The 27766-nt window shown below is 41.2% G+C and overlaps 1 protein-coding gene across 6 annotated transcripts in view; it reads left to right on the top strand.

Moving 5' to 3' along the window:
- Positions 1–27766, top strand: part of KIZ (kizuna centrosomal protein) — a 205321-nt gene that overhangs the window by 134641 nt on the left and 42914 nt on the right. For 5 of the 6 annotated variants that reach the window (XM_073557407.1, XM_073557406.1, XM_073557408.1 and 2 more), the window contains one exon: positions 16595–16691. The exons of the other annotated variant lie outside the window; for it this stretch is intronic. In XM_073557407.1, the coding sequence (XP_073413508.1) occupies positions 16595–16691 (97 nt within the window). The remainder of the gene's footprint in view (positions 1–16594; positions 16692–27766) is intronic. 6 annotated transcript variants of the gene reach the window in all.

The following is a 27766-nucleotide window of genomic DNA, read 5'->3' as shown; positions in this document are numbered from 1 at the left end:
TCACAGACCCATAGTTTTGTATTGGCACTTTTCTTTCATGGGAAAAAAAACTGACCAGTCTCCTTGAGTTTTGCACCGGAAAAAACACGAATATGTGAACAGCCCCGTAAACAGTACAGTGGGGAAAAAAAAGATTTAGTCAGCCACCAATTGGGCAAGTTTTCCAACTTAATAAGATTAGAGAGGCCTGTAATTGACATCATAGGTAGGCCACAACTATGAGAGACAAAATGAGAAAACAAATCCAGAAAATCACCTTGTCTGATTTGGCAAGACTTATTTTGAAAATTATGGTGGAAAAGTATTTGGTCATTAACAAAAGTTCATCTCAATATTTTGTTATGTATCCTTTGTTGGCAATGACAGAGGTCAAACGTTTTCTGTAAGTCTTCACAAGGATGGCACACACTGTTGGTGTATGTTGGCCCATTCCTCCATGCAGATCTCCTCTAGAGCAGTGATGTTTTGGGCCTGTCGCTGGGCAACACGGACTTTCAACTTCCTCCAGAGGTTTTCTATGAGGTTGAGATCTGGAGACTGGCTTGGCCACTCCAGGACCTTCATATAATTCTTACAAAGCCACTCCTTTGTTAACCTGGCGGTGTGCTTTGGATCATTACCATGCTAAAAGACCCATCCACATTTCATCTTCAATACCCTTGCTGATAGAAGGAGGTTTGCACTCAAAATCTCACGATACATGGCCCCATTCATTCTTTCATGTACACGGATCAGTCATCCTGGTCCCTTTGCAGAGAAACAGCCCCAAAGCAAGATGTTGCCACCCCCATGCGTCACAATTGGTATGGTGTTCTTTGGATGCAACTCAGCATTCTGTCTCTTCCAAACTCGACGAGTTTTGTTTCTATCAAACAGTTCTACTTTGCTTTCAACAGACCATATGGCATTCTCCCAATACTCTTCTGCATAATCCAAATGCTCTCTAGCAAACTTCAGACGGGCCCGGACATGTACTGGCTTAAGCAGGGGGACACGTCTGGCACTGCAGGATTTGAGTCCCTGGCGGCGTAGTGTGTTACTGATGATAGCCTTTGTTACGGTGGTCCCAGGTCATTCAATAGGTCCCCGTGTGGTTCTGGGATTTTTCTCACCGTTCTTGTGATCATTTTGACCCCACAGGGTGAGATCTTGCGTGGAGCCCCAGATCGAGGGAGATTATCAGTGGTCTTGTATGTCTTCCATTTTCTTATTATTGCTCCCCCAGTCAATTTCATCACACCAAGCTGCTTGCCTATTGCAGATTCAGTCCTTCCAGCCTGGTGCAGGGCTACAATATTGTTTCTGGTGTCCTTCGACAGCTCTTTGGTCTTCACCGTAGTGGATTTTAGAGTGTGACTGTTTGAGGTTGTGAATAGGTGTCTTTTATACTGATAACAAGTTCAAGCAGGTGCCATTACTACAGGTAATGAGTGGAGGTCAGAGGAGTTACAGGTCTGTGTAAGACAGAAATCTTGCATGTTTTTAGGTGACCAAATACTTATTTTCCACCATAATTTGCAAAATAAATCTTGCCTCATAGTTGTGGTGTACCTATGATGTCGGTTACAGGTCTCTCTCATCTTTTTAAGTGGGACAACTTGCACAATTGGTGGCTGACTAAATACTGCTTTTCACCACTGTAATTGGGAGCGTGTTGTATCTTTGAAAAAGATAGATACAACACGGATGTCTGGATGAGTCCCAAATCATACTGACCGAGTAGCCAGGCTTTGAGTCATATTGCTGTGACCAGGAATCTACTGACCGGTTCCCTTTAATCCCTCGATAGTCCTTATTCTATTGAGATTTCTGTTCCAATGTCTTCCTTTCACTTCCTCATCATTCCTAACATGTTCTCTTTTAGAATGTTTTCTTAGAATACAATATATGTTTATTACATTCTGGTGTTGTGAATTAACTTTCTGCCCTACCTCTGGTTACTGGTGAAGGTAGTGGAGATGGTTATATTGACAGAGGGGGTCGCGAGTTCTCTTTCCGGGCTCCCTCTGGTGGTTACAGGAGGTAATGGAGCTGATCTAATTAACAAAGGCCTGCCACCTGATAATGAGGAGGACAATTGAACATTGGTAGTTTCTGACTGAATTTAAGACAGCCGACTCCCTCTATCCCTGCTGGTGATTTTTTCCTGCCTCCTGAGGTCTTAGTTTCCAGCTCAGTCCCTGCATGCTCAAGCTAAGTGTTCGTTTGCTATTATTCACATTTGATTTGGTTTTGTCTATTTCAGTTTTGTGTAGTCAGCCGGCCCCGGCTGGGGCTGTGCTGAATTTCCATCCTTATGTTACTGTTTGTTCCAGTTTGTTTTTGTCCCTTATTAGATTGGCCTCTCTTTGCTCTGTTTTCAGAATATACCAGAGTGCTGATATAGTGGGAAAAGTCTAGCGACTTCAGTATTTTTTCTATCAGACGTGTTGGGCATTTTTTGCAGGGTTTTTTGCGTGATTGCAGACAGTGCCTTTCCTTTCCTGTCCTGTCTAGTTGTTTGGGCCCCATCGTTTGCTCAGCCTATTTTCCTACCTGCGTTTGTGTTTTCACCTTGTCTCACTGATAATATGTTTGGGGGCTATCTATTCCTTTGGGGTCTGCTCTGGGGCAGTTTAGATTTCCCCTTTCTTGCTTTAGGCTTATTTAGTTCTCCGACTGTGTTGAGGAGTCTAGAATCATCGTAGGTACGCTCCACCGCTACTGCTAGTTGTGTGGATAGGATCAGGGGTCTGCAATCCGCTTAGTTACCAACCTCTCTGGTTTTCTGTGGCTTAGCTTGGTCTTGCTTTCCTCCTCGGTGACCCAATCATAACATTCTGAACTATATGGTAGTGCTACTATAGGTTTTTAACCCCTTCACTACCAAGGGTGGTTTGCACGTTAACTACCGGGCCAATTTTTACAATTCTGACCACTGTCCCTTTATGAGGTCATAACTCTGGAACGCTTCCATGGATCCCGGTGATTCTGACATTGTTTTCTCGTGACATATTGTACTTCATGTTAGTGGTAAAATTGCATTCAAATAACTTGCGTTTATTTGTGAAAAAAATGGAAATTTGGCGAAAATTTTGAAAATTTCGCAATTTTCCAACTTTGAATTTTTATGCCCTTAAATCACAGCGATACGGCACACAAAAAACTTAATACATAACATTTCCCACATGTTTACTTTACATGAGCACAATTTTGGAAACAAAATTTTTTTTTTGTTAGGAAGTTATAAGGGTTAAAAATTGACCAGCGATTTCTCATTTTTGCAACCACATTTTGTTTTTAGGGACCACTTCACATTTGAAGCCACTTTGAGGGGTCTATATAATAGAAAATAACCAAAAGTGACACCATTCTAAAAAATGCACCCCTTAAGGTGCTAAAAACCACATTCAAGAAGTTTATTAACCCTTTAGGTGCGTCACAGGAATTTTTTGAATATTAAAAAAAAAATGAACATTTAACTTTTTTCACAAAAAAAATACTTCAGGTTCAATTTTCTTTATTTTACCAAGGGTAACAGGAGAAATTGGACTGCAAAAGTTATTGTGCAATTTGTCCTGAGTACGCTGATACCTGATATGTGGGGGGGAACCACTGTTTCGGCGCATGGCAGACCTCAGTAGGGAAGGAGCGCCGTTTGACTTTTTCAATGCAAAATTGGCTGGAATTCAGATCGGACGCCATGCCGCGTTTGGAGAGCCCCTGAAGTACCTAAACAGTGGAAACCCCCCAAGTGACCCCATTTTGGAAACTAGACCCCCCAAGGAACTTATCTAGATATGTGGTGAGAACTTTGAACCCACAAGGGCTTCACAGAAGTTTATAACGTACAGCGGTACAATTAAAAAATCATATTTTTTCCACAAAAATGATCTTTTCACCCCCAATTTTTATTTTTCCAAGGGTAACAGGACCTTAAAAGTTATTGTGCAATTTGTCCTGAGTACGCTGATACCCCATATGTGGGTGTAAATGACTATTTGGGCGCATAGCAGAGCTCGGAAGGGAAGCAGCGCCATTTGACGTTTTTGGCTAGAATTGAGATCGGACACCATGTCGCGATTGGAAAACCCCTGATGTACCAAAACACTAGAAACCCCCCACAAATGACACCATTTTGGAAACTAGACCCCCCAAGGAACTTATCTAGATGTGTGGTGAGAACTTTGAACCCCCCAGTGCTTCACTGAAGTTTATAACGTACAGCAGTACAATTAAAAAATCATATTTTTTCCACAAAAATGATCTTTTCACCCTCAATTCTTATTTTTCCAAAAGTAACAGGACCATAAAAGATATTGTGCAATTTATCCTGAGTACGCTGATACCCCACATGTGGGTGTAAACCACTATTTGGGCGCATGGCAGAGCTCGGAAGGGAAGCAGCGCCATTTGACGTTTTTGGCTGGAATTGAGATCGGACACCATGTCGCGTTAGGAAAGCCCCTGATGTTCCAAAACAGTAGAAACCCCCCACAAATGACACCATTTTGGAAACTAGACCCCCCAAGGAACTTATCTAGATGTGTGGTGAGCACTTTGAACCCCCCAGTGCTTCACTGAAGTTTATAACGTCCGGGCGTGAAAATAAAAAAATCGTATTTTTTCCACAAACATCATCTTTTAGTCCCCATTTTTTTATTTTCCCAAGGGTAACAGGAGAAATTGGACCCCAAAAGTTGTTGTCCAATTTGTCCTGAGTACGCTGACACCCCATATGTGGGAGAAAACTACTGTATGGACACACGTCAGGGCTCGGAAGGGAAGTAGTGACGTTTTGGAATGCAGACTTTGATGGAATGGTCTGCGGGTGTCATGTTGCTTTTGGAGAGCCCCTGATGTACCTAAACAGTGGAAACTCCCCACAAGTGACCCCATTTTGGAAACTAGACCCCCTAATGAACTTATCTAGATGTGTGGTGAGCACTTTGAACCCCCCAGTGCTTCACAGAAGTTTATAACGACCGGGCGTGAAAATAAAAATATCGTATTTTTTCAACAAACATCATCATTTAGTCCCCAATTTTTTTTATTTTCCCAAGGGTAACAGGAGAAATTGGACCCCAAAAGTTGTTGTCCAATTTGTCCTGAGTACGCTGATAACTCATATGTGGGAGAAAACTACTGTATGGGCACACGTCGGGGCTCGGAAGGGAAGTAGTGACGTTTTGGAATGCAGACTTTGATGGATTGGTCTGCGGGTGTCATGTGCGTTTGGAGAGCCCCTGATGTACCTAAACTATTGAAACTACCCACAAGTGACCCCATTTTGGAAACTAGACCCCCATGGAACTTATCTAGATGTGTGGTGAGCACTTTGAACCCCCAAGTGCTTCACAGAAGTTTATAACGCCTGGGCGTGAAAATAAAAAAAACATTTTTTTCCGCAAAATTATATTTTTGCCCCCAATTTTTTATTTTCCTAAGGGTAACAGGAGAAATTGGACCCCAAAAGTTGTTTTGTAATTTGTCCTGAGTAGGCTGATACCCTACATGTGGGGGTAAAACACTGTTTGGGCGCATGGCAGAGCTTGGAAGGGAAGGAGCACCATTTGACTTTTTCAACGCAGAATTGGCTGGAACTGAGATCAGACGCCATGTTGCCTTTGGAGAGCACCTGATGTGCCCATACAGTGGAAACCCCCCAATTATAACTCCAACCCTAACCTCAACACACCCCTAACCCTAATCTGAGCCCTAGCCCTAACCCTAACCCTAACCCTACCCTAACCCTAACTCTAGCGGGAAAATGGAAATAAATACATTTTCTTTTAGTTTTATTATTTTTCCCTAACTAAGGGGGTGATAACGGGGGGTTTGATTTACTATTTATGGCGGTTTTTATGTTTGGCAGCTGTCGCACGCTAAAAGACGCTTTTTACTGTAAAAGTAGTTTTTGCATAACCACATATTGAGAGCTATAATTTTTCCGTATTTTGACCCACCGAGTCATGTGAGGTCTTATTTTTTGCGGGACGAGTTGACGTTTTTATTGGTACCATTTTCAGGCACGTGACATTTTTTGATCGCTTTTTATTCCGATTTTTGGGACGCAGAATGAACAAAAACCAGCATTTCATGAATTTCTTTTGGGGGGGTGCGTTTACACCGTTCCGCGTGCGGTAAAATTGATAAAGCGGTTTTATTCTTCGGGTCAGTACGGTTACAGCGATACCTCATTTAGGTCGTTTTTTTATGTTTTGTCGGTTTTTTGCAATGAAAACAATTTTATATAAAAAATAATTATTTTTGTATCGCTTTATTCTGCGAGCTATAACTTTTTTATTTTTTTGCGGATGACGCTGTATGGCGGCTCGTTTTTTGCGGGACAAGATGACGTTTTCAGCGGTACCATGGATATTTATATGTGTCTTTTTGATCGCGCGTTATTGCACTTTTTGTTCGGTGGTATGATAATAAATCATTATTTTTTGCTTCGTTTTTTATTTTTTAAGGGGTTCGCTAAAGGGGTTAACTAATGGGACAGTTTTATAGGGCAGGTCATTACGGACGCGGCGATACCAAATATGTGTACTTTTATTGTTTTTGGTTTTTTTTATTTTGAAAAAATGGATTTATTGGGGAATATTTTTTTTTTTTCTTACTAATTTATTTAGCGATTTTTTTTAAAATTATTTTTAACACTTTTTTTTTTTTTTTTTTTTTTACTTTATTACCTTGTCCCAGGTGGGACATCACTGTCCTGTGACAGATCGCTGATCTGTCACATCACAGATCACTGTGACAGATCAGCGATCTGTCACAGGCACTGCTGCAGACTTCCTCATGCCTGCGCTTTGCAGGCACTGAGGAAGCCAGCTTCCTCAGGCCCCCGAAGGCCCCCGTCGCCATCTTGGATTCGGGGGCCTGGAGGAAAGGAGCCCCCCGCAGCAGCGCTGCACATTGCGCTGCTGTGGGGGGCTCAGGGAAGCACGGAGGGAGACCCCTCCCTGCCGATACTTCCCTTTAACCCCCGGTACACCGCGATCGCGTTTGATCGCGGTGTGCAAGGGGTTAACGTGTCGGGGGCGGTCCGTGACCGCCTCTGACACATTGTGCCGGGTGTCAGCTATGATAATTAGCTGACACCCGGCCGCGATCAGCGGCGCTCACCACGTGGGCGCCGCTGATCATGGTGACGTAATATTCCGTCCATGGTAATTAGGTCCATGGTCACATGGACGGAATATTACGTCAATTGTAGGTAAGGGGTTAATAGTTTTCCAAGCATATGTTAAAGTTGGTGAGATTTTATTTATTTTTCACAATGTAAAAAGCTCTTTGTAGCATCCAGTGGTGATAACTCCTTTTAAATCAATCTTTTATGATTAGGACCTGATTCCTGCCGAGAGTGCATTTCTGTAATTTCATTTTGTTCTAGTAAGTTCCCTACTGGTACAGATTTATTGTGTGTGTTGGGTGATGACTGGGTGGTTGCATGAAGGGAGGCATTGCCAGTTATGAGCTTTTAGTCAGTGTTGATGATAATAATCTGGCCATTAATCCACTTTAGTTCTAAATCTAAAAAAATTGTTGTTGATATATCTCATAACAGACACATTTGTGCTCCAGATAAGTAGTACATCGTCAATGTATCTGCCATAGGAGCAGATCATGGCTTAAAAATAATTGTCCAATATGAATATACGTTTTCTCCCACTGAACCATAGTCACTTTTGTCCCCTTTTGAAATATCTATTGCAATAAAAACTTATTGTCAAAGGTAAAAAAGTTGTCATGAGAAGAAAAGACTATTATTTAAGATAATTTAAACCTTTCATAGCTTTGTTGTACATACTTGATCATCACTTTATACTACTACATCTTATCCCAGCTGTCCTTAGCTTTAAAAACTACAAATGTCAAACTTATCCTATGGGTAGGTTCACATGAGCATATAAAAGATGGGTCAGATTTTACTCCAAAAAAGTGGGACAAAATAATCTGATGACAGAATTGGAGAGCTATATACGAGAGAATCAAACGAGTGCATCAGCTCAAACTGCTGCGAGTGTGAGCCGAGTGTCAGTGATCTGTGCTCTCATCCTTTTGCATGAGAGCTTCACAGCACAGGTACGGAGGAGAAGGAGAAAATAATTTCTCCATCTCCATTGCTGGTGTTCGATGACATCCGAATGCAGTCCGATGTTTCACACACACCCATAGACTTGTATGGGTGTGTGCGATCTGAATCTCGGATGCACTCACAGCATTCTGCGATTGTTTTCTCATGCTGAATTTGCATGAGAAAACAATTGGATATCTGCACTGCCCATAGAATAATATTGGGCTGAGTACAATCCGATAAAACATCGGTTAGCACTCGGCCTTGATATACCATCTTGGATATGACTGAACTCCTGGGAGACATAGAGATTTCTTTATATCTTTTTTTAGTTTTAATTTTAACATGAGACATAATAAAATCAAAGAATAGGAGTTGATTTAGGGAGGAATTACAATTTTTTTTTTTTTACCCATTTTATGCATTTTCTGTTTTAGTGTTCTTTTAATACCATCACAATCAACGATACGGCTTTTCACGGTGGTCTTTAAAGGCCTTAATGAGGAATAATTGAATAGCGCCATCAACAGGCAAAATTTCTGCAAGTGTCAGCTATATTTGACAGCGGACATCATTCTGTATCGATATTGAAACATCTGGGTTGTGTAACACGTTAGATGGAGGCTTTCTCTTTACCGTAATGACCTCACAGTACGGTGAATTGTGTCAATGTTAAGCCAAATCTCACAATAAAAAATATTGAGGTTCCATAGTGGGACTATTTAAAAAAAATTCAATAAAGCAAAAAAACACAAAATGCTGTTTCCCTACAAAAAACCTGCAGCTTTTGTGTAAAAATAAACAAACTGATGTTATTTATACCATACAGCCAAAACCATAAAAAATGCAATATTAAGCAGTTTAAAAAGTTGTGTATTATAAAAAAAGTCATAGATGAAAACGTCAACTTGTTCCACAAAAATACAAGCTCTCGTGTAGCTCAGTAATGTACAGTTCTCAGAATATAGTGATGCAAAAAAAATTTTTGTTGGTAAATTGTTTGTAGTGTACAACCGTAGCCTCATATAAAACTGGTACCGCTATATTTGTACTGACCCGAAGAATAAAGCTACAGGTGCTTCTCACAAAATTAGAATATCAATTTATTTCAGTTCTTCAATACAAAAAGTGAAACTCTATATAATATGAGTCGTTACAAACAGAGTGATCTATTTCAAGTATTTATTACAGCCAATGTAAACCCAAAAGTCATTATCTCAGTAAATTAGAATATTTTATAACACCAGCTTGAAAAATGATTTCAAAATCTGAAATGTTTACCTACTGAAATGTATGTTCAGTAAATGCCTTGGTCGGGATTCCTTTTGCATCAATTACTGCATCAATGTGGAGTGGCATGGAGGCGATCAGCCTGTGGCACAGCTGAGGTGTTATGGAAGCCCAGGTTGCTTTGATAGCCACCTTCATCTCATCTGCATTGTATCTGGTGTCTCTCATCTTCCTCTTGACAATACCCCATGGATTCTCTATGGGGTTAAGGTCAGGCGAGTTTGCTGGCCTATCAAGCACAGTGATACTGTTGTTTTTTCACCAGGTATTGGTACTTTTGGCAGTGTGGACAGGTGCCAAATCCTACTGAAGAATTAAATTTCCATCTCCAAAAAGCTTGTCGGCACAGGGAAGCATGAAGTACTCTAAAATTTCCTGGTAGACGGCTGCGCTGACTGGTCTTGATAAAACACATCAGACTTACACCAGCCGATGACATGGCTCCCCAAACCATCACTGATTATGGAAACTTCTCAATAGACACCAAGCAGCTTGGAATGTGGCCTCTCTAGAGTCTGGGAACTTGATTTCCAAATGAAAAGCAAAATTTACTTTCATCTGAAAACAGCACCTTGGACCACTGAGCAACAGTCCAGTTCTTTTTCTCCTTGGCCCAGGTAAGCCGCTTCTGGCGTTGTCTGTTGGTCATGAGTGGCTTGACACAAGGAATTTCACACTAGTAGCCCATGTCCTGAATACGACTGTGTGTGGTGACACTTGAAGCAATGACTCCAGCAAAATTCCATTCCTTGTGAATATCCCCGAATTTTTTGAATGGCCTTTTCTTAACAATTCTTTCAAGGCTGCGGTTACCCCAGTTGCTTGTGCACCTTTATCTACCACACTTTCCCTTCCTCTCAACTTTCCATTAATATGCTTGGATACAGCACTCTGAACAGCCAGCTTCTTTAGCAATGACCTTTTTGTGGCTTACCCTCCTTGTGGAGTGTCAATGACTGCCTTCTGGACATTTGCCAAGTCAGCAGTCTTCCCCATGATTGTGGAGCCTACTGAAACAGACTAAGGAACCTTTTTAAATGCTTAGAAAGCCTTTGAAGGTGTTTTTTGTTAATTATTCTAATTTTAATTTACTGAGATAATGACACTTGGGTTTTCATTGGGTGTAAGCCATAATCATCAACATTAACAGAAATAAACACTTGAAATAGATCACTCTGTTTGTAATGACTCTATATAATATGTGAGTTTCACTTTTTGTATTGAAGAATTGAAATAAATTAACTTTTTAATCATATTCTAATTTTGTGGGAAGCACCTTCTAGGCATGGTGAACAGTGTAAAAAAAATGTAAACAATAATTGAATAGCAAGATTTTGTTCATTCTTCGTCAGAAAAATTTCATAAAAAGTGATCAAAAAAGTTATGTTCCCTAAAATGGAATCAATAAGAATCTCTGCTCTGTTGCCAATAAGAAAAAAAAAAAAAAAAGGTTTTCACAGCTCTCATAATATGGAAATTTTCTGCATAAAGAAGCATTCTGTTGGCTTGTGTAATTATAATAGTAATAGAAGCAAAACTCTGGTATCACTGTACTCCTACTTACCCAAAGAATAAAACCTTCACAGTGAACAGCATAAAAAAAAGGAAAAAGAAACTTGAACTGCTGTTTACTTGTTAATTCTGCCTCCCAAAAATCAGAATAAGGCATATCAATGAAACATGAGCTCTGGGAGACCCATCAGTTGAACAGCATCGGAAGTGAGTATAAGGTGTTTTTTTCCTATAATAAGGAATATTGTAATTGAGAAGGGGTTGTCTGAGTACTGTACTTTAAGGATATAAGCATTCAGAATTTTAAAATCTCTAGTTTTTCTGAATTGTCATCAAATTTCAGATATTTTCTTATAAGAAGCAAAACTTAACGACATAAATTTACCAATAAAATAAAGTAGAATGTGTCACCAAAAAACCCACAGAATCACTGGAATATGTTGAAGCTAGCTGATGTTATTACTACATAAAGTGACACATAGCAAGAGAACCAACAAGTCTATGGATAGGTCATAAGACAATAATATTAAATCAATTATGTAAGTTATATAACCAAACAAACCAGACTAAATTAGAAACAGGGACAGTCGGTACAATAACCATGAATAAAAGAGGGAGAGAGAGGAAAAAAATGACCAGTAAAATCCCAATATAGTATTATCAAAGTAATCTTTATTATGCACAAATAGTGTCAAATGGTAACAACTGGGTAAAAAAATATATAATGATAAAAACACAGACAAGGACGCCCACCAGGACATAGGGTAATGGCAAAAGCGGAAGCCGGAAAAACAATTACGTTAAAATTGTGTAAGATTTAGTACTGCCATACTAGCATGATATAAACAATAATTAAAGTTCAGTGCACAAATAAATTATACATAACTATAGTGCTGCCGGCCGCAATATCATAATGACGTGAGTAATAATTAAAGTGCAATGACAATGTTAGGTGTATAACAACTGGTATCACAATCATAATCATAAGCAATGTTCATATAATAACACCGGTGGTGCTCATACAAAAGGAAATAAAGTAGTGTAGGTCATGCAAGTGTAATTATATTTAGGGCGTTTCGGCTTGTGCCTTCGTCAGAGGGTGGAGTCAACAGGGACAATGTTACCTCTATATAGTGCCTAGAGCCAATCATCACTGGAGGGTGTGTAAGTGCTAAACAATCACAGGGAGGAGGCATGGTGATGACTCGCAACACACGCAGATGCGAGCGTGCAACCCCGGCAACCGCGTCATGTGACCGATGATGCCGCACCCACTTGGAGAACCACGTAACCAGGAGACACCAGAGACGCTGTCGGCAAGGAAACAGGCGCATCAGCGCGCATGCACATACTGCTTTCTCCCTGGAATGAATATATATAAGCTGTATCTAGAAACAAAGTAAGGCTGGGTTCAGATTAAGTTATAGCTGTCCGTTAGACGGACTGCGTTACACAGCGGTGTAACGCAGTTTGTTAACGCTGCCATTCAGCCCCATTGTCGGGCACATCGTGACGCACTCCGTAAAGCGGCACGCATTCGCGATGTGCCGTCATTCAGTGATGGAGCCTGGGACGCCGGCTGCAGCGTCTCAGACTCCGTCACCGCTAGCACAGATGGAGCATCTGCGCTAGCGGTGTAGCATAACGCATATCACGTTATGCTATAGCATTAACGCAGCCTGTCATCTCTGCCTTGAACGGGCTGTGTTAACGCAATGTGAACCTAGCCTAAGACTGCAATGTTTAAATACAACAGGACAGGACATTATGTATTATCTAACTGCTTCAAACAAACTATATCACAAACACAATAAGATAAAAGGCAATAGTGCAAATAAAAATAGAAGTAAATAAATGAAGGTGTTAGCTTAAGGAATCATAACCTTATTATAAAATAAAAATAAAAAAGAACAAAATCAAGAAAGTAAATAGAGTCATCTTAAATAATACAAAACCAGTAATAATCACAAAATTAGACAGAAAATTATGATACCAAAATAAAAATTACATATACAAAGTAGCAGGAAGGAAGTTAGGTAAGCTTATTCATGCAGGTAGGATGTTTTCCAAAGAAAATGGATGGAGAAAATACACGTCAAAGCTTCAATACGTTATATCTAGATTTAAAAAAAATACATAAATATCGCTAATGTACTGTTGGTTTGTTGAAAGAAAGTAAAATGTATCAAGGTCACTTGTTTGTCACCCGCTTTTGGCATTTAAAAATATGTAAATAAACTACTTATTTTTCTGGGTGATGTATCTGTGGCTACACCTGTGAAAATGGCGAGGTCTTAGGAAGAACTTCACAGCCACAGTCAGTGTGACACTAATGACTTAATTTAGTAGCTTTGAAGTGAGAGGTCATCAATGCAAGCTTAGATTTATAGACAGGGCAACCAAAACAACAGGAGGAAACCTTTCATGTATTTCTGAAGACTTCAATGCAATCCTTCATCTTGAAGAAAAAAAAAATAATGTCACAGTCAAGGAATTGGACAAAACTTCGCTTTTTTTTTTGTTTCAGTCTCATTTATGAAAACTTGTTTTGTCCAAAATCGTAAAAATAAAATAAACAATGTGTGTCTAGTGGCAATGACTTTGGGTAGGATTACTGGATTTAATAATCCACTTCTAGTGCCTTTTCTTTTTCCAGCAGACCGGGACAGATATAAAGCTTCCTCTGTACCAGCCGTCTGATCTGCGTGGCCTTGATTTCATGGCTATTACGTGTGGCCGTTTTCTTTTATGCCGTTCATGTGATCATAGAATTATATCGTGTTCCTAAAGTTGAAGTGATTTAGGGATAAAGTTAAACACAGATGTCTGCTCATATCTAATATTAATAGAATTTAAAGTGATCAGGTGGTACATACGCCCGGCAGGCACGTGTCCTTTTGAAAGGTTGTGGCTCTTGTACAGCTTTTTCCTTGTCTCAGTTACCTCTTAACAATGATAAAATATAATCAAAAAAATATCATGTAGGAAAATCTATCTCCATTTCAGATTGTCATAAAATAAATGAACCACAAACTTAACTCGACTTTTTGCAGCATTTCACATGTTAAAGCTACAAAAAAAATAAGTAATGTTCTATTACAAGGTTTTGCCATCACTCACTCACTGACTGGTGCGGTTACAAACTGAACACTCCTTAAAAATTACTCCATTTAAGATAACTGGAAAAAAAATCTGACTGATGCAGTGGACGTTACCTGGTCCAACATCGCTTTTGTGTTTTAGGGTTGTCTTTATGGTCATCTGTATTCTAGCACTATGGTTCTATTGTGGAGTAACCTTTTTAAGAGTAGCTAGCTCTTGGTGGTCATTTTGTTTGATCACACTTCGAAACAAAATACTTTTTGCCTACACCTCACCATCAGATATGTGACATAGCTGCTTATCTTTGACTTGTGTAGCTTACATGACAAGAAATTAAACTTCTCGTCTACATAAAGCTGTTGTCCAGCAAATTAGGGTTGATGTGAAGCAATGTGTACAATTCCAGTCCATCGACCATGTAGCCCTTAGTGGCCGTTGGCTGGGAGTGAGTAAGGCTGAGGAATAGTAGCCAAAGTGGTAATAAAACTTAACTTTTAATATAAAGTATAACCTAAAATTTCAGAATTGCCCAAATACATTAAAGTGCAAACTAGTGCAGCGCCACACGGACAAAACATAACACATATAATTAATAATCAACACTGACCAACAGATAGAATCAGAATGATCCTGGCAGTGCAGGATTAATCAAAATCCAAAATTAGATTTTGTACCAGCATGTGTCAATCAATAAATGGCCCAAGGGTCAGTCCCCATTGGGTAAACACATTAGACAACCATCACTCTAAAAATAATAGTTTGGAACACTCTCACCCAGCCAGAATATAGAGACTGCCAAATTCATATGGTGATGGCCAAAATTCTGTGATAAGCAAGGGTACGCTACTCTCAACGCATTTCCTCTAATCAAGATTCTTCAGGGGAGTAAGGACCAGTAGAGTGGGGACATCCCACCATCATCTCTATTTTTATCCGCTGATATGGTATCAGGAAGCCCACAAAGCGGTGCAGCGTTAGTACCACCTCTTTCTTGATGATATCCTGGCTCTTCTTTTGATAAGATGACCTCACATTTGCATCACTCTGTAATGATGACGATGTCCCAAGCTAGCTAATCAAAAGAAAAGCCATGACTGCCATCAGGTAATAGGGGGTTCTTCCGCTCCCGGTCAGTGGCGACGGACCACTGTCATGACTTATGGACTGGGATATGGAAATCGAGTTGCACCAACTTTACCTGCAAATAAAATACTTTTTTAAAGGACTCGAGTATTTATAGAAAAAAAATACTTGCCCTCACTAATTCGCTAGAGATCCTATTCTCCATTGGTCTCTTCTTCCTGGTCGAATCTCAAAACACTAGTAATGGCAGTATATGTCTGCTCAACAAATCTCACGCAAGTGTTTCTAGTGTTCATCTTCTGTTTGTGTGTTCTGTACCGTGGACACATGGTTATTTCCCATTTGCTAATTGTATTATGCATCACATTCCTTTTATACACAGCTCTATGGCCCTCCCTTTCCTATTCTGCTTTTGAGAGATCGTGTTTCTCATGCTGGGCAGCAAATTATGCAGATCTCGGCAAACAGGCAACCAGAGCTGTGTTGGAACACTCGGCAATTTGCGCCTTGCATGGTTCTCCGGAGCCTTTCTGACCCGATTCCTTTCAATTTGGCTTGCAGCTTCCTGTCCCATCCTACTCTACTCAGGCCGTTTTCTTACAATTCTATATATTCTTTCTCCTACTCTGGAGCTGTATGGCACCATACTCAAGCTTCTATACTTTGCAACAGCTGACCTCTGCCCTAATAGTCACTATGACTGTCTCCAACACAGTGTCTACACACCATACATAGAGCCCTATACCGGGCTGCTGTACAGAGCAGGGCAAGTCATGAAAATAAAGAAGAAATGACTTTTAAGCTATGGGTTCCCTACTGCTTAAATGATTTGGAAGCTATGGCTTAAAAACGATCTGGAAGACAAATATTTAAAGGGATCCAGCCCCACATTTTTTAACCAGTTTACAATATTATGGAGTAATATTCCCCTTACGAATTTCATGTTGCCTTTGTGCTGATTTTTCTATTCAACTGCCAGTCTCTAGTCACGATGCTTTACAAATGGCTTTTGAAGCCAATCACTGGATGTAGCAATGATGTATCGTTATTCCTGTCACTACTGTGGCTAGTGATTGGCAGTACAATTACATGTCATCTTGACAAGTCATTGCTGGTGCCAAGGTGAACAGAGACCAGCGGGAGCCAGGGAAGCTTTGGAATAGCAGCAGTAAGGGGAATGGGAATGTGAGTGACTCCTTTTGCCTTTTTATACCTGTTGTTGTTTCTTTTCCACCTGCTGCTTTTGGATAAACCCTTAAAAAAAATCTTTAATTCTGTTAAAAACTGATAATTGCCATTCCATTGTTTCTTATATGTTTTACTGTTATAGGATAAACCGGTGATTGTATTTAAAATAGTTAAAATAATGAAAAATTTGCTTTTGTTTCTTTTACCTTTTTAATACATTTCTAAAAATTCATTTTCCGTTTTTTTTGTGTTTTTTTTTTCCAGATGCTGTGATGCACATACTTTTGATTAAAGCATCATTTACCTATTGTAAACATTGTTTTTAAAAAAAATGATCCTGTCTCTTGTTTCCAGGGTTAACGCCGGACAATACTAATTTAAAAGGTATTTTATGGGAAAAGCGGAGTTCAGAAGGCACCTTTTCTTCAGGTGAACCAAGCCCTATACATAGGTAAACACCATTTTTTTTTTTTTTAGTTTTTTATTTCTTTTTCTTTTTAGTTTGACTTTCTGTGAACTAAATCTAAAATCACTGTTTTAAGTTTTGAATGGCTTCTTGGCTACACTTTTTCGCGAAGCCCAGGTATTGTTGTGCAGCTGTTGTGTTCTCATTTTAAGACTCAATTGACATTGCACTGAACCTCAAATTAACGTGTACAGCTGCTCTCCGTAGCGGACATAATGCAGCAAGAGTCTTGAAGAAATAAAGTGGTGTATTTATTCTAGTTGATATTTACAGAATGTAAACCAAGCTTCATTCAGTGCATTTTTCTTTTTGTTTTATTCATTAGTGGACTTATATCACTTTCCCTTTTAATATCCAATTTAGTAAATCTTCTGTTTGTAGCCATTTTAATTTATTCAATTAAATCAGCCGCCTAGGTGTTCCTACCAAATGTAAGACAGAATGACAGAAGAGTGGATTTTTTAATCAATAAGTGTCATCTTGTTAATTGAATGAAAATATTTAATTAACTTGGAGTCTACACTGAATACTAACAGATATTAAATATTGCAATATAAAAGGTGAATAAATACCTAATCTATATACATGATGCCAAAACTATTTAGGGGACACTTAACTTACACATTGGATCTCTTTGAGTGACGAATTCATGTTGAGTATCGTTACGAAAATAAATTGTGTAATCCATTGAGAACAATATTACATATCAATGGTCAGTGAACAAAATCATCAACGATTTAAAGGGGTTGCCCACTACTAGGACAACCCCCTCTTAAACTAAATGTTTGGCCCCGATAAAATAATAAAGCATATATTCACCACCAGTGCAGGTGCCGTTCCCGCGGTCTCCGCACTCGCTCTACCCGAGGCTGTGGTGCAGTGTTGTGGCACATGACGCTGGCACCCAATCAGCACTGGCGTCACTGTCTCCACCTTCAGACAAACTGAATAAAGAGGAAGCCTCTTCATGTTTAGTTTGTCCGAAGGCGAATACAGTGACGCCAGCTCTTTTTGGGCATCGGGCATCACAAGTCATTCCACCGCATCACAGCCGCGAGTGCCGATTCTGCTGAAATGGAGCTGGCACGGGAAGTAAGTATATGCTTTATTATTTTATCGGGGCTGAAAATTTAGTTTAAGAAGGGGTTGTCTTAGTACTGGACAACCCCTTTAATGGTTGGCTTGCAAATCACCCTGAATATCGAAGTTAAAAAAATGAGCTCACAGTCTGATCCATTTTAGATTAATTTCATCACAACAAATCATAATGTGACTCAGTATTTGTATGGCCCCCTGGGTGCCTGTATGGACCTCTAGTTTTGCAAAATGCAAAACTAGAGATGTATCAGTCAGGAGGGATAGAGGAGAGAGTATTTGTGGCCACTATCTGCAGAACCATTCCCTCTTTATGGTTTGTATTTTTGTCGTTTCTCCAATGTTCCTGTTCTCACTTTCATTTTCACCAAGGTGGGTGAAATTAATTTATAATTTATTTCGCTTCCTAATAGGACAGATTGATATCTCTGAAGCTGAATTGACTTGAGGTTCTGCTGTGATTCTGAGGTTTTCTTTACAGTTTATTTAAATGGAGACATAAAAACAGACCCAGATGAAGCATTGAAGAAAATGTAATTCTAGCTTAAAAAAAATGTGGAAAGTTAGAAAAGTGTATGTTTTTTCCAGAAAAAATACCCTTCTTGTCCATGAGCTGTCTTTGCTGTTGTAGTTCAGCCCCATCACTTAAAGGGAATCTGTCACCCTTTTTTTGGCCTGTGAGCTGCTGTCATTGACATCAGGGGCTTATCTACAGCATTCTGTAGATAAGCCCCCGATGTAACCTGAAAGATAAGAAAAAACACGCTAGATTATACTCACCGGAGAGGGCAGTCCGGTCCGATGGGTGTCGCGGTCTGGTCCGGCGCCTCCCATCTTCATACGATGCCGTCCTCTTCTTCTCTTCCTGTAGTGGCTCTGGCGCAGGCGCACTGCTCTGCCCTGTTGAGGGCAGAGCAGAGTCCTGCAGTGCGCGGGCGTCGGGAGAGGTCTGGCGCCTGCGCACTGCAGTATTCTGCTCTGCCCTCAACAGGGCAGAGCAGTGCGCCTGCGCCAGAGCCACTACAGGAAGGGAAGAAGAGGACAGCATCGTATGAAGATGGGAGGCGCCGGACCAGACCGCGACACCCATCGGACCGGACTGCCCTCTCCGGTGAGTATAATCTAGCGTGTTTTTTATCTTTCAGGTTACATCGGGGGCTTATCTACAGCACTACAGAATGCTGTAGATAAGCCCCTGATGTCAATGCCGGCAGCTCATAGGGAAAAAAAGGGTGACAGATTCCCTTTAAGTAAATTAACCAGATCATCTTAATATTATTTATGTATTGGCGTATTCCTAACAGTGCAATTCAATGTATCTCCACTCAAAATGCCTATTTTTATGGACTTGTTTGGTTATCCTTGTTTACCTGTGCAGCTTTTATTTATTGACTAATTGGAAAGGAATATATCCAATTTGATAATCCAGATACAGCATTTTTTTATTTATTTTTTTGTATCATTATATAGGCCTTACATACATTTTTGAGTCCTCTTTCCAGCTATTTGCGCCTATAAACCACTCATAGTTAACAACTCTTAGGCTAGTTTCACACTAGCGTTTGAAGGCGCAGCGCATGCTTGGCGTGAAGCTCCGCCCCCTGCCGCGCCTCCTCCGCTCAGCTCCGCCTATGGGCGCATGACGCTGCATGCGACCTGCGTACCCTATATTTAGCATTGGGTACGCAGGCCATGCGCAGGTTTACTTTTGCCGGCGCATGCATCCTTTTCACGCTGCGCCGACCAGCGCCAAACGCACGGTGTTGCGTTTTGGTGCGCCCGGCGCAGCGTCAAGTGCACGCATGTGCCGGCAAAAGCATACCTGCGCACGGCCTGCGTACCCAATGCTAAATATAGGGTACGCAGGTCGCATGCAGCGTCATGCGCCCATAGGCGGAGCTTCACGCCGAGCGTGGGCTGCGCCTCCAAACGCTAGTGTGAAACTAGCCTTACACCATCTCCTTGCAAATTCAGAGTGGTCACCTTCACTGCCTGTCAAACACTCACCCAACTCCACAACTCTCACAAAATTAGAATATCATCAAAAAATTAATTTATTATATAGAGTCATTGCACACAGAGTGATCTATTTCAAGTGTTTATTTCTGTTAATATTGATGATTATGGCTTACAGCCAATGAAAATCCAAAAGTCATTATCTCAGTAAATTGCAGAGATGTGTAACTCCACTCTTTAGAAGTCTGGTTAGTAGGTAAGCACAGCCAGGATCAGGAAGCAGCATCGGAGACTGAAGGCAGCTGGAAATGATGAGGCAGAGCACAGAGTAAAGGAGCAGGAGTAAGAACTCCAGAAGTGAGTCAGGAGGAAGCTCAGAAGCCACCAGCAACAAAATGCTCAGGCAAGGAGTCTTTCCTGACCCAGACTTAAATAACAGGACTGACAGGACAGGGCGAAGTACCAGACTCCATCTTTGATGAGGGCAAAACAGGCACTATGCAACATCCGGAAACCTTACATCAGTCTGTTGCACTGCTGAGGTGTTATGGAAGCCCAGGTTGTTTTGATAGCAGCCTTCAGCTCGTCTGCATTATTGGGTCTGGTGTCTCTCATTTTCCTTTTGACAATACCCCATAGATTCTGTATGGGGTTAAGGTCTGACGAGTTTGCTGGCCAATCAAGAACAGTGATACTGTTGTTTTTAAGCCAGATATTCGTACTTTTGGCAGTGTGGACAGGTCCCAAGTCCTACTGGAGAATGAAATTTCCATCTCCAAAAGCTTGTCCGCAGAGGGAAGCATGAAGTGCTCTAAAATTTCCTGGTAGACGGCTGCGCTGACTTTGGTCTTGATAAAACACAGTGGACCTACACCAGCAGATGACATGGCTGCACAAACCATCACTGATTGTGGAAACTTCACACTAGACCTCAAGCAGCTTGGATTGTGTGCCTCTCCACTCTTCCTCCAGACCTTTCCAAATGAAATGCAAAATTTACTTTCATTTGAAATAAACACCTTGGACCACTGAGCAACAGTCCAGTTCTTTTTCTCCTTGGCCCAGGTAAGACGCTCCTGGCGTTGTCTGTTGGTCATGAGTGGCTTGACACAAGGAATGCGACACTTGTAGCCCATGTCCTGGATACGTCTGTGTGTGGTGGTTCTTGAAGCAATGACTCCAGCAGCAGTCCGCTCCTTGTGAATCGCCCTCAAATTTTGAATGGCTTTTTCTTAACAATCCTTTCAAGGCTGCAGTTATCCAGGTTGCTTGGGCACCTTTTTCTGCAACACTTTTTCCTTCCACTTAACTTTCCATTAATATGCTTGGATACAGCACTCTGATCAGCCATCTTCTTTAGCAATGACCTTTTGTGGCTTATCCTCCTTGTTGAGTGTGTCAATGACTGCCTCCTGGACATCTGTCACTTCAGCAGTCTTCCCCATGATTGAGGAGCCTACTGAAACAGTCAGGGACCTTTTTAAACACTTTGGAAACCTTTATATTTGTTTTTTGGTAATTATTCTAATTTATGAGATAATGACTTTTGGGTTTTCGTTGGCTGTAAGCCATAATCCTCAGCATTAACAGAAATAAACACTTGAAATAGATCACTCTGTAATGACTCTATATAATATGAGTTTCACTTTTTGTATTTAAGAACTGCAATTAACTTTTTGGTGATATTCTAATTTTTTGAGAGACACCTTTATCTATCTCTCTAGTCTATCTATACATTCTATGAAAAATGAGGAATGATAAGTCCCTATTTAGAAGCATGAACATAAACGTGGAATTTATCACTCCCTCTGTTAGTTTAATGGTGTAAAAAATGCAACATTTGAGGGGTATTTGTGCAATATTCTTGTTACTTTTTCCTGTTTCCTTTAAAAATCTGTGCATCTTTGCACAAAAGAAGGTTAGATTAAACCATTTACTATAATATGCACCAGAAAACTGTGGTACTTCGTAGCTGGAATCTTGTTGTGAGTTCATTTTCCCCTTCGGCACTGGATTCTGGTGAACTCCCTATTCTGGTGAAGGAAGGTAATGAGCCTGATTATCAGGCACCTGAGTCTAATGAGGATGACTGGCTGAGTGGAGTCACAGACTGGATATAAGGCTGCCGACGCCCTTCTGCCCTGCGGGTGATTTCTCTGTGGACTTCTAGGACACCAGTCTGATTCCTGCTCCTAAAGCGAAGTTTTCTGTTTTGGCTGTTAGCCTTTTTGTTTTGTTTTTTGTTTTCCTTGCTTTTCAGTATTCTGCCATCCCCTGCTGGGGTGAGCTGAATCTCCTTTTGCCTGTAGCTCTGTCTTCAGTATATTTCTAAGTGCTGACATAGCTTTTTGAAGCCTAGCATCTTCAGGGCCTTTTTCACTGTCAGTTTGTTGGCTCTTATTTTCATAGGGTTTTTCATGGATTGCAGACAGCAGCCTTCCTGTCCTTTCCTATGTAGTTAGCTTGGGCCCCTCTTTGCTCTGTCTATCTTTCTGTCTGTGTTAGTATTTTCATCTTGCTTCACCGTCATTATATGTTGGGGGCTGCCTATTGCTTTGGGGTCTGCTCTGGGGCAGTTTAGATTTCCCCTTTCTTTCTTTAGGCCTATTTAATTCTCCGGCTGTGATCGAGGGGTCTAGGGCATCGTAGGAACCCCCCACGGCTACTGCTAGTTGTGTTGATAGGTTCAGGGGTCTGCAATCCGATAGCTGCCAACTTCTCTGGTTTTCTGGACTTAGCTAGCATTTCTGTTTTTGCCTCCTGCGGTGACTCAATCATAACAGAATCTAAAGACAGCCCAAAGCCGTGCCACATTTATTTGGCTCTTGTTAATGGATTTGGCACATCTTTAGTGCACTTTTAATTCAAGACTGGTATATGAAACACTAGTCTTCATAAATTTCCACTTCTGTTTATTCTGATTAATAATATCCAAGTTGTCATTTTACAAAATCTGGCATGCCAGATATTAATAAGAAATTATATATTTGCTTTCCCAATAATGTATTCTTCTCATGCCTTGGTTTCAGGACTCGATCCGGTGATCTCTTGCTGCATCGTTGGTTTCCTTTTCTGCTGTGCCACTGCCAGTTTGGTTTCTGTCCAACTGCTGATGGTTCACTTGTCTTTGCTTTCCTTTTTCTTGAGTTTTTCTATTCAGGTGTCTCTCACTTCCCAATTTAGTTCAGTCCTATCACTTCTTAGGAGGGACTATTTATACCCACCTTGCGCTTGCATCTTTGCTAGCTATATTTCAAGACACATGGTGTTTGGAGATTCATCTCCTCAGCTGGGGATTGATTATTTTACCTGGTTAATTTCTGTTGAATTTCCTACGGTTTGTCTGTGTGTCTTCCTCCCCAGTACCCTTATCTTTTTAACGTTTGCGGTCTAGGAGGTTTTCCAAATATTCCGTTTGTTGTGTGCTTATTATTTTATTCCTTCTTTCCTGTTTTTCTGTGTGAACACGTTCTTATGCCTGTGCCTTTTCCACAGATTTTTGTGTATTCCACCTTATAGTTCTTGTTGTTTTAGTGTTGCACGTTGTTTATAAAGCTGGTGCAGTTCAGAACATTCAGGGTAAAGCCCCCGTTACACATAGCGATATCGCTAGCAATATCGCTGTAACGTCACCGATTTTGTGACGTAGCAGCGACATTGCTAGCGATATCGCTATGTCTGATACTTACCACCGACTGGCTCCCCCGCTGCTCATCGCTGGTCGCGCGAGAACATCCTGGATCATTTCTCGTCGTCAGCTTCCTGTGGCGCCGACGAGCGATGCGTGGAGGTGGGCGGGAGGACGTCAGGATCGCCGCGTCTGACAGGTAAGTAGCGACCCCCGACCCCTGCTATGTCGCTGGTGAGATCTGCCTGTGTGGCAGCTCACTAGCGACCACTTAGCGATGCACCAGCGATCCATATTGTTGTCGGGATCGCTGGTGCATCGCTAAGTGTAACGGTACCCTAAGTCGACATTACGCATACTTAGGGTGTTAACCTCTGCAGCCGAGTAGAGACAAATCAAGGTCAGGTTAGGGACTTTCCTAGTCTGAACAGGGACCTGTTTGGTTCAGGCATTTGTATCTCCTCATTTGTATGTAACCTGTGTGAATGTGCTTATACAGTTATAATAATTTCAATGATAAAGAATTGCTCATGGACGAAAAGGTAAATGTTTGGGAATCTGAGCTTCTTTGCCTAAACTCTGTTTTAATATTGAGTATAGTAAGTATTTTGTATTATTAAATTATCCCAGTTCTGAGAACAAATCTAATAATTTTTGGTTGCTGTCAGCTGTTCTTCATATTGTGTTGTAGAATTTCTTGAATCATATCAACAGTGATGAGTATAGATACGTGACTGAAGAAAGATCTCTGTAAAGTGAAGATTACAATGCCTACACATCCAGAACACTATGTTAATTATTACTGATCGCTGCTGCTTAATTAATGGACTTTCCAGATGAGCTAAGAAGAGCAACAGTACAATGTACAAGTCATAGACACTCAACAAAAGGCATGAAAATTTGATCTACAGCCATAGCACTTGTCTAAGGAGTACAGTGATATATTTATCAGTTGCAATTATTCCTCTGTGTCGTCTTGAAGACTGACTATAGAGCTTCCTTTATTTTATGTTTTTTCTTCCATTTCCTTTTGCTGATCCACATAAATAATGCGTAGTCATAAAAGACTAAACTATTACGGAGCATCCACTTACCAGATACAATGGGTCTCATGTATGAGGAGGATCAAAAGCAAATCCAACTTTAGTCAATAAAAAGTATGATCTGGAGACATGTAATTGCAGGATACATCAGTAACAATTTATTATACATTGATCAACAGTTCATTCTGTGCGCCTTACATACTTTATGGATGATCTAACATGTGCGTTATTTTTTCTCACTCTTTCTTATTTCTCATCACTTCCAAAAATAAAAGCCTTCAAATAATGTTTATATTTACAGGGACACAGGCTATGCGCCCACGTAGCGTTTTAAACCGGACACTCAAAACCGGACTCCTTCCCAGAAAACGCGCGTTTTTTTCCGTGCGATTTTACCGCGATTATGTTCGCGATTTTCACGTGCGAAATTCAAGCACTTTACAAGCGATTTGAAGCATCGCTTGGAAAGTGATTGACAGGTTGGTCACACTCGTCAAACATAGTGTTTGACCAGTGTGACCAGCTTTTTACTATTGAGGCTGCCTATGCGGCATCAATAGTAAAAGATAGAATGTTAAAAATGATTAAAAAAATTAAAAATCGGGGTATATTTACCTTCCGACGTCCCGCACAGCCTCAGCGACGCTCCCGTTCCCAGCGATGCCTTGCAAGACCTGTGATGACGTTGGTCTCGCGTTGCTATAGTGATCTCACGAGACCGCCAGAACTACGCGAGACTGCGTCATCACAGGTCCTTGCCGCAAGGCATTACTGGGAACGCTGAGGCCGGGAATGCAGCGCGTGACGCCGGAAGGTAAATATACCCCGATTTTTTTATTTTTTATTTTTTTTTTTTTACAGGGGTATGGTACCCAGGGCCTGGAGGACAGTCTCCTCTCCTCCACACCGTGGGTACCATCCGCACATGAGACGCTTAACTGTATGCATGGTGGGCATAGCCACATGCGGGAAGTAAGCGGTTCTCATGCATTCCAATGGGTGTGGAATTGCGGCAATTCTTTGCGATTCCGCAAAAAGAATGAGCATGCTGTGTTTTTTTCCACTATGCGATTCCGCCGCGGAAAAAAGCACAGCATGTGCGGAATGCCATAGGAATGCATGGGGGGCGTTCTGTACGAGTTTTTTTTTTTAAACGTTTTCGCGCCGAAAATCGCAGCAAAAACGCTTAAAAATCGCATCGTGGGCACACAGCCTTAATGTTTCTGCTTTACAATCCCATTCATTAAAAAGTAGCATAAAGAAATAACAGTATTTGACTTAAACCTTTTATAATAAAACTTGTTTTCTTGTACATTTTTTTTTCATCAAAATATCAACAACAAAACAAAGAAAATATTTCTGTTTTTAATAAACTGGCAATTTGGCCACAGCCAGTTAGCTGATTCTGATCCATGTTTCTCATTTTTCAGCTTTGTTGTGTAGACAGTTAAGGTCCCGTTACATTTAGCGATGCACCAGCGATCCCGACAACGATACGACCCGTCAGGATCGCTGGTGCATCGCTAAATGATCGCTAGTGAGCTGCCAAACAGGCAGATCTCACCAGCGACATAGCGGCGGTCGTTACTTACCTGTCAGACGGCAGCTCTGGTGACGATTTCCTCCCGCGTCTATGAGTCGCTCGTCGGCGCCAGCAGGAAGCCGACGACAAGAAATGGACCAGGCTGATCTCGCGCGATCAGCGATATCCAGCGGGGGGGGGGCGGTCGGAGGTAATTGTCATATGTAGCGAGATCGCTACCAATATCGCTGCTGCGTCTCAAAATCAATGACGCTTTAGCGATATCGCTAGCGATCTCGTTATGTGTGAAGGGGGCTTTACAGAATAAGCAGAACCATATCTTTATGTTTAGAGGTCAGGGGATTTGGTGTAAAGATAGTATCAGTATACATCCAAATGAGCCCCTGAATGTGTCTCCACTGATGTGCCTTGTCCCTGGGGAAAGACCAAACTCTAGCTGCTGTTGGAGAATGTATTACAGGTGTTTCTCACAAAATTAGAATATCATCAAAAAGTTAATTTTTTTCAGTTCTTCAATACAAAAATGAATCTCATATATTATATGGAGTCATTACAGAGTGATCTATTTCAAGTGTTTATTTCTGAAAATGTTGATGATTATGGTTTACAGCCAATGAAAACCCAAAAGTCATTATCTCAGTAAATTAGAATAATTAACAAAAAAACACCTGCAAAGGCTTCCTAAGCATTTAAAAAGGTCCCTAAAGCGGGAGTCACACATATCAATCTCGCTAGCGAGATCGCTGCTGAGTCACAACTTTTGTGACACAACAGCGATCTCACCAGCGAGATCGCTGTGTGTGACAGCGATCAGCGACCGGCCCCCCTGTCGGTATCGCTGATCGCTGCAAGAAACCTCTGAACATATTTTTCGTCGCTGGTCTCCCACTGGCCAGCACGCATCGCTGCGTGTGACAGGCGGGAGACCAGCGATCAGTTGTAAAAAATAATAAAAAAACTAAAAAATATTGTTATTCTCACCTTCCGACGTCCCGCGCAGCCATCCTGCCACTCTCCACGCTCCCGGTCCCAGTGATCCTTTGCACGAATGACCGCGAGACGTCGCGCTGCCGCAAAGGATTACTGGGACCGGAGCATGGAGAGAGGCAGGATGGCTGCGCGGGACGTCGGAAGGTGAGAATAACAATATTTTTTATTTTAATTCTATTTTTTTACAGGGATATGGCATCAGCGCTAACGAACACAGCGATGCCGGGCGCTCGGCATCGCTGTGCTGATCGCTGGTGAAGCTGTCTGTTTAACAGCTCACCAGCGATCACATAGTGACTTACCAGCGATCCTGACACGTTGATATCGTTGTCGGGATCGCTGGTAAGTCGCTATGTGTGACTCCAGCTTTAGTCGGTTTCAGTAGGCTCCACAATCATGAGGAAGACTGCTGACTTGACAGATGTCCAGAAGGCAGTCAATGACACACACCACAAGGAGGGTAAGCCACAAATGGTCATTGCTAAAGAAGCTGGCTGTTCACACAGTGCAGTTTACAAGCATATTAATGGAAAGTTTAGTGGAAGCAAAAAGTGTGGTAGAAAAAGGTGCACAAGCAACCGGGATAACCGCAGCCTTGAAAGGATTTTTAAGAAAAGACCATTCAAAAATTGGGAGATTCACAAGGAGTGGACTGCTACTGGAGTCATTGCTTCAAGAGCCACCACACACAGATGTATCCAGAACATGGCCTACAAGTCTCGCATTCCTTGTGTCAAACCACTCATGACCAACAGACAACGCCAGAAGCGTCTTACCTGGGGGCCAAGGAGAAAAAGAACTGGAC

This window comes from Dendrobates tinctorius, unplaced genomic scaffold (assembly GCF_039654945.1).
Source record: "Dendrobates tinctorius isolate UK_male_01 unplaced genomic scaffold, ASM3965494v1 ptg000250l, whole genome shotgun sequence".
Classification (NCBI taxonomy): Eukaryota; Metazoa; Chordata; class Amphibia; order Anura; family Dendrobatidae; genus Dendrobates; species Dendrobates tinctorius.
The sequence above is the reverse complement of the archived record's forward strand: the minus strand, read 5'-3'. Positions and strand labels throughout refer to the sequence as shown.